Source organism: Bison bison, unplaced genomic scaffold, assembly GCF_000754665.1.
Source record: "Bison bison bison isolate TAMUID 2011002044 unplaced genomic scaffold, Bison_UMD1.0 scf7180017864316, whole genome shotgun sequence".
NCBI classification, from domain to species: Eukaryota; Metazoa; Chordata; class Mammalia; order Artiodactyla; family Bovidae; genus Bison; species Bison bison.
Genome location: NW_011494888.1, coordinates 2,432,671 through 2,440,992, shown reverse-complemented (window position 1 = coordinate 2,440,992; position 8,322 = coordinate 2,432,671). Strand labels below are relative to the sequence as shown.

At 37.5% G+C, this 8,322-nt stretch overlaps 1 protein-coding gene across 3 annotated transcripts in view; it reads right to left on the bottom strand.

Moving 5' to 3' along the window:
• Window positions 1-8,322, bottom strand: part of NEK1 (NIMA-related kinase 1) — a 133,272-nt gene that overhangs the window by 119,836 nt on the left and 5,114 nt on the right. For all 3 annotated transcript variants that reach the window (XM_010852783.1, XM_010852784.1, XM_010852785.1), the window contains exons 4-5: window positions 1,061-1,158; window positions 110-193 (exon numbers count right to left, since the gene is read on the bottom strand). In XM_010852783.1, the coding sequence (XP_010851085.1) occupies window positions 110-193; window positions 1,061-1,158 (182 nt within the window). The remainder of the gene's footprint in view (window positions 1-109; window positions 194-1,060; window positions 1,159-8,322) is intronic.

The window sequence follows — 8,322 nt, the reverse complement described above, 5'->3', positions numbered from 1 at the left end:
AGAGATGGGAAAAAAACAGAAATATTGTTACAGTCCAGTCTTTGCCCAAGACAATGCTGACCCAATGTCCGAATCTACTTAGAAGTTAGTAGTGACAGAAAAAACATACCTGTGATTTTATGTCTCGATGAAGAATTTTTCTATCATGTACATGTTTTAGGGCCAAACATATCTGTACAAACCAGTCCAAAATCTAGGGGGGATAAATCAGATTATTTCTTTAAAACTTTATATTTCACATTAGTCTTTCCTTGTTCATTACAAGAACTCAGGAATATCTGGGGAAGAGAGGATCTAAATCCTTAAAAAAAAAAGTTATAATTTTTAATTTCATCATAATTAATGTCATTTACATCAGGTAGATATTCAAATCAACAGTCACATTACATGCAGTACACACACTCCATTTAAATATAAGAACTGTTCCTAAAGCACATTTTATAAATCAGAATTAATATGGAAAGAAATTTTCAGAGAAGAATGAAAAATGGAAATACTTTATATTTTAGGATAGTATGATGGTGAGTGACTTTTCTTTGTTGTTAAATATACCACTTTTCTACAAAAGTAAAAATCACGAGAGGGAAAAAAATCAAGCTGGACTACTGGAAGACACCTCGGACTTCTTTCTCACCCTACATTCATCACATATAAATACACACTCTGCAGCTGGCCACTTGAAAGTAAAAAAGCTGTATTTCTACCTCGCTTCTAACACCAAAAAAACAAAAAAAGAAAATCCAAGTAGATGGCACTTTTAAAAATGAAAAAATTAAAGTACAAAGTGAGGAAGAAAACAGAGGCTGATTTTCTATAATATCTTTGACTGACACAGGACTCTCAAAACATGATACCAAACCCACAAGTCACAAGAAAAGTTGCCAACATAAATTATAAAACATCTCATGAGAGCAGAAATGTGACTGCAGTGCTGGAGTATGCAGCCAAAACTCAGTCAGCACCTGTAGTTATAAAGAAACACATGTATAAAAAATAAGCTTTGAATGACTTCTCAACAACATTCGTGGATTAAGACCCAATCGCCTATATGCTAACTCACCTGGTCCTCTTGAAACAAAATGCCCTTCTGAGCATTTATTCTTTTGAACAGATCCCCTCCTTCACAGTAATCCATTACAATGTAGAGAGAGCCATTTTCTACAAAATATAAACATTACATTTCTTTTTTAAAATGTTTATTGAAAGCATAGCTATATTAAAAGTACCTAAAGGTTAACTGAACTGTGGTGTTGGAGAACACTCTTGAAAGTCCCTTAGACTACAAGGAGAATCAAACCAGCCCATCCTAAAGGAAATCAGTCCTGAATATTCATTGGAAAGACTGATGTTGAATTGAAACTCAATACTTTGGCCACCTGATGTGAAGAACTGACTCATTAGAAAAGATCCTGACCCTGATGCTGAGAAAGACTGAAGGTGGGAGGAGAAGGGGATGACAGAGGATGAGACGGCTGGATGGCATCACCAAGTCAACGGACATGAGTTTGAGCAAGCTCCGGGAGTTGGTGAAGGACAGAGAAGCCTGGTGTGCTGCGGTCCATGGGGTCACAAAGAGTCAGACACGACTGAGCAACTGAACTGAAAGGTTTAATAGAAAGCAGCAATTAATTAAATGCGTTCCACTAAACTAAAAACAGAGACACAGAAGAAATGCAAAAGGCAAAGTATGTATACTGGTTGTATAGACTGTGTGATAACTTGGGTTAACAGGCAACTCCATCATTAATGATTTTTCTACCAAGAATACACCAATCCAGTGGAGATCACTGGATGTCCACACTGACATAAACATATCTGGAATATGTACAAAATGCAGACAGATATATATGATTTCACTTAATAGATATAACTTCTTAAACATCATCTTAAAAAAACAGATTTTTCCACGCATTTGTCAGAAATAGGTAATCTTGGTTTCCAGTTGACAATTACTTTTCACCTTTGTTTCATGCACTTAATTAAATGTCAAATAAACACAGTAACAGATGCTATGACTCAAACGAAAGACAGTCTCTACGCCCAGGGAACTCTCTTTTTCTACCTCTGTGAACAAACATAAAGATGGGGCACTTCCCTAATCACCTTTATGCTTTAGTCCACAGAAAAAAAGACATCCATGACCCTTCCAGGGGTAGACAGGACAAGAAGGACACCTCTCATCCTTCTCCCCTCTTTCATTCTTCCACAGGAATAGGACTACAGGACCTTTTCCCTGGCAGGAGGAGCGGCCAGGGTCACTTGTCACAGCTCAAGGTCAGCCCTCTTGGAGCTCACTTCTCCTGCTGCCTCAGGCTCATAGCCTTACTCTCGGCAGGCTTGGGTGCTGGTCTTTTTACTTTCCATGCCCACATTCTTCCTGGATACACTGCTTCTAATGCGCCAAGGGCTGGGAACCTACACGAAGGAGCTAATTAAGCTGTATAACTGTTTACAATTGATATGAAAAGATCATCCAAATACACATATGAGAAGTCAGTATGTGGAAAAAAATGCAGAAAACCTTATAATCAACTGCTTATAAAAAATATGTATAGAATGTCACCATTTACACAGCATGAGAAACATACATAAAAAATTAAGCATAGTGTGCTATGACTTACATATGCTTAGCATTGCTTAGAGTACGTGTGGAAGGAAACTCAAGACAGTAGTAACAATGGGTACCATCAAGAGGTAGAAACAGGTAACTTAAAGAGAAGTAGAAGGCAGACTTTTTACTGTTATGTAACCTTTGAATTCTGTACATGATGCATTTATCAAAAATTAAAACTATTACAAGATTAAAAAAAAAAAAGATGTATCTGTGTGTGACAGACACAGACAGACAGACACAGAAACAGAGAGGACAGGTTAAAGAGGACCTGAGAAAGGAATGGAGAAGCAATCCTGAAAGAAAATACCTGAGTTCTGTAATATTTTCTGTTGCTTAAACATTTACTATTTATTCTGGGATAAATACTAGTTAAACCTAAGGTTAACAGAGAAGTCTTTTCTCCATGAGGGAAATACTAGTCTGTTTTGTACTCCATCATTCAAACATCTGGGTACCAACTATTAATATGTGGCAGGCACTTTGAGTGAGATGCCAGGGATACAGAAATATAAAACACAACCCCTGTCACCAAGGGACTCACACAGCACTGAAGAGACACGCTCCAAACCCCCCCACCCCCAAAGAATGAACACCTACAAACTGCCTGAAACTGAGGCAAAAAGACTGTTAAGCAAGTGACAAAGCCTTGATGCCTATTAGAAAACAACCAGGAGTTTAACAGAGAACAGGAAGCTTGACCCCTCAGTGAGCACACCTGCAAGAAGGCTAACCTCAAAATTCTAATACTTTTCTCCCTTCATTGCCCCTCACTTGAGAAGCTGAAAATAACCCCAGATCCCCTAACTCCCAGTCTTCCCTAGTACTGAAGTAGTCAGTGACCCCATTTTGCCCACTATGATCTAAGAGGAAATCTGAACAAGTGCTTGTGAGAAACCTGGCTTGACTGGTCCCAGGAACAGACTGCCCTCAGTCCGTTTCTTCAGCATCTTCTGGATGCAGGCGCCGCCTGGAGCTCCAAAGTGTCATCTCAGGACAAGGCTCAGCATTAGGCCTAAAAACGTGTGTATTAAGGATGCCAGAGTAGAAATCAGACAGAGTCTAACCTGTTATATACTCTCTATATGCAGGACTGCCCATCTGTTAGATTTCCTGTTAGGTGAGATCATTAAATATCTTTCTCACTTAACCCAATATTGGCCAGATTTTCTATTATTATTACCCACAGCAAAAAGCAATCCAAATTTAGCCTGAAAGAAAAGGGTTCTTTAAGGAACTAGAGAAGTTGGATTTTGACAGCACCAATGGGGAACAAGTTGAATGCCAACACACAGCTCCATATATGAGGCTTTTTCATTAAAGATACAGGATAAAAAGCAAAGACTGTAGGAAAACAAAGACAAAAATATGAAACCAATTAGAAGATGATAGCTGCAGACAACTAAAGATAGATACAATACATGATTCACAGAGTAAACAAACATGTGTAACACAGATACCCAAATATACAGTGACACAAGACTTTCTCAATGATAGCATCAATTTTTAAAATTTATAAATGTTAGGAATATAGACCAAAAGTATCTATTTATCATATTTAATATTAAAATTTAATTATAAATTTATACACTTGGAAATACTTTCAGCCCACTCTCCAATTTTACAAAAAATTTTATCCAAAATTTTCACATTTCTCATCAATATCAATGTCTTTATTGATTCACCTATGTTTTCCCAATACACATGATCTTCATTAACTTTTAACTGAAAAAGAGCACTTTTAAAATGTTTCTGTTGTCAGTGGAATTTTTTCTGTGTCCTAATCCCCATACGCAAAATACTGGGACTTCAAAAAGTCATCCTAAAGAATTCATATGCATTATTGTTACAACATAATCATACTGCCATTTGAGTGATTTTAGAAGACTTATAACAGTATCTGATATCTGCAATTATGACACCAATATTAATTTCTTTGATGTCTCTTTTAAAAACTGATTCTGCTGAGGTCCTCTGCTGCTGCTGCTGCTAAGTCGCTTCAGTTGTGTCCGACTCTGTGCGACCCCATAGATGGCAGCCCACCAGGCTCCCCCAACCCTGGGATTCTCCAGGCAAGAACACTAGAGTAGGTTGCCATTTTCTTCTCCAATGCATGAAAGTGAAAAGTGAAAGTGAAGTCGCTCAGTTGTGTCTGACTCTTAGCGACCCCATGGACTGCAGCCTATCAGGCTCCTCCATCCATGGGATTTTCCAGGCAAGAGTACTGGAGTGGGGTGCCATTGCCTTCTCCGGAGGTCCTCTATAAGCACTCAAAATTAACTCAGTTTAGTCTTCTTCCCCAAAAACATTTTGCTATGTAACGTTCTTTAAAAAATTTGAGAGCACATCTTGTAACACGAGAGACTTTACAAGAAAGAATTCATTTGTAATATGACAAATTTTGGAATGTCCTTCCTCATTTTAAGGTATAAACGGATTTTTTTAAAAAAATAGTGAGATGAAAACTTTCCTGAAACAAAGGAAAACCACAATCTGCAGGCAGAAAGGGTTCAAAATGTTCCAAGGAAAATGAATCAGAAGTATTAATACTAAGTCATATTCTGCTGAATTTAATTCTGAAGAAAGAATTCTTTGAGAATCAAGAAAAGATAAAGCAAATTATCTTCAAGAAGAAGAGAAGCTTTATGCCGAAGTCAAACTTTTCTATAGAAACATTCAATACCAGAAGACATAATGTGCTTGTGAGGAGGAAAGTATCATTAAAGATACCTACCATGTATAAAAACAAGAGTCAGACACTCTAAGAAATGCAAATAGTAACTGCTTTGAGGGAATACATCATCCATTTGCTCATCATGAAAAAAAACTGATGAAATCCCGACAAGTAGGAGATAAATATCTCTGAAAAGGGGTAACTAAGGTATAAAAGAATTAACAATAAGAATTCACTCTGTCTAAACATAGAATCAAGGCCAAAACAGTCTAAGAATTAAAATTTCAGAACAAAAGATTGTTAGAGATTATGATTTTATTTCAAAATGCTCAAACTACCGCACAATTGCACTCATCTCACACGCTCGTAAAGCTCAAAATTCTCCAAGCCAGGTTTCAACAATATGTGAACCGTGAACTTTCAGATGTTCAAGCTGGATTTAGAAAAGGCAGGGGAACCAGAGATCAAATTGCCAACATCCTCTGGATCATTGAAAAAGCAAGAGAGTTCCAGAAAAATATCTACTTCTGCTTTACTGACTATGCCAAAGCCTTTGACTGTGTGGATCACCACAAACTGTGGAAAATTCTTAGAGATGGGAATACCAGACCACTGGACCTGCCTCCTAAGAAATCTGCATGCAGGTTAAGAAGCAAGAGTTAGAGCTGGACATGAACAACAGACTGATTCCAAATAGGAAGAGGAGTATGTCAAGGCTGTATATTGTCACCCTGCTTATTTAACTTACATGCAGAGTACCTTATGAGAAATGCCGGGCTGGATGAAGCACAAGTTGGAATCAAGATTGCCGGGAGAAATATCAATAACCTCAGATATGCAGATGATACTACCCTTATGGCAGAAAGCAAAGAAGAACTAAAGAGCTTCTTGATGAAAGTGAAAGAGGAGAGTGAAAAAGTTGGCTTAAAACTCAATATTCAGAAAACTAGGATCTTGGTATCTGGTTCCATCACTTTATGGCAAATAAATGGGGAAACAGTAGAAACAGTGACAGACTTTATTTTGGGGGACTCCAAAATCACTGCAAATGGTGACTGTAGCCATGAAATTAAAAGATTCTTGCTCCTTGGAAGAAAAGTTATAACCAAGCTAGACAGCATATTAAAAAGCACAGACATTACTTTGTCAACAAAGGCATGACTAGTCAAAGCTATGGTTTTTCCAGTGCTCATGTATGGATGTGAGAGTTGGACTATAAAGAAAGCTAAGTGCCGAAGAGTTGATGCTTTTGAACTGTGGTGTTGGAGAAGACTCTTCAGAGTCCTTTCGACTGCAAGGAGATCCAACTAGTTCATCCTAAAGGAAGTCAGTCCTGAATATTCATTGGAAGGACTGATGTTGAAGCTGAAACTCCAATACTTTGGCTACCTGATGTGAAGAACTGACTCATCTGAAAAAGACCCTGATGCTGGGAAAGATTGAAGGTGGGAGGAGATGGGATGACAGTGAATGAGATGGTTGGATGGCATCACTGACTCAATGGACATGAGTCTGAGTAAACTCCAGGAGTTGGTGATGGACAGGGAGGCCTGGCATGCTGCAGTCCATGGGGTCGCAAAGAGTCGGACACAACTGAGTAACTGAACTGATGTGATGATTTTTACTCTGTCAAGATGAACAAAAATCAGTGGGGAAGAACTCCAAAGATAGTAATTTCCTCATCTTTCATAACAGCCATTCAAAACAACATCAGAATTCTACTTTTTTAAACAACTTGCTCATTTTTTAAACAACTTGCTCAAGGTTTAAAATGTTCATTTTTTTTTTTTTTTTTTACCATTTTAGAGAAAAATGAAAAATTTGTTGTTTCAGGGCTCCCACAAGGTCTGTAAGAAACCAAAGAGGCCCATGATAAAATGAGAAGATGGTTCAGATGAGGTAGAAAAAAGGAACTGTGACCAAATGAATAGACTCACCAGATAAAATTACATCTTATAAATTTGATAAGCCAAGGCTGGAGATTCTGTGAGACACAGGAACTCTCACTCCTTGTAGTCTAGCAATTCCATTCCTAAAATACAGCCACAGGACAGATACCTAGACAAGAATGTCCAGTATAATTCTGCCTGTGACAGTAAAACTCTAAACACAACCTAAGTATTCATAACAGGAAATGGGCTAAACAAATTGTGATAGAGCCATAAAGTGCACACAATGAGAAATGCTGCAATGTTACAAGAAAGTTGTAAAGAATGGGCACAACAATACACAGTGACATGGGAAAACGCCCACGAGATATTAAGTGAAAAGAACTAGAAGCAGACATACATACATATGATCCCACCTGTTGCTTTTTTTTTTTTTTATTCCACCTGTTCTTAAACATCAAAAGCTACATATTTGTTTGTTCCACAAAGGCACAGAAAACACAGTAAGGAATCAACATGGGATTATTTTCAAAGCTTATCCTTAAGGAATGAGAATGAGCAGAGTGGAAGGAACAGGGAGCTTGGGGTCCATGCACATGTCTACTCCTGAATACACTTCCCATGAGCATTTACTCCTTTAAAGCTAAATGGCGGTAGTAATATAACCTTATTTAAAGGCTGTGCCATCCCTTCTGAACCATTCAGATGTTGCTAAGTAAAACGTCTGAGAGAATATTTGTTGACATACATTTAAACCTTTTCTCTTGAAATACTAAGATCCTGGTGATGAAAGCAAAAAGAAACTAAAAGGTAGATACTAGAGGAAAGATAAAGGAAATTCAAGGCCCTGGGAAGGAAGAGATGGTTAACATTGTACTCTTTACCATGAGCTATAAAGCCTTACTTCACTGTCATCATAAAATAAACTGAGTACTTTATGACATAAGGTGTTAACTGATTCATGTATTTTTTAAAGTATATTCTACTTTAGTAGATAACTTTATTTGGGAACAAGGATACTCTAATTCAGATGCTGAAACTTGTATGTAATAAGAGCCTGAAATGGTCATTTAAACTATCTTCTACTTTCAATCTAGACTATATTTTTTTATTTTGCAACTGACAGAAATTTCTGACAATAATGGGAA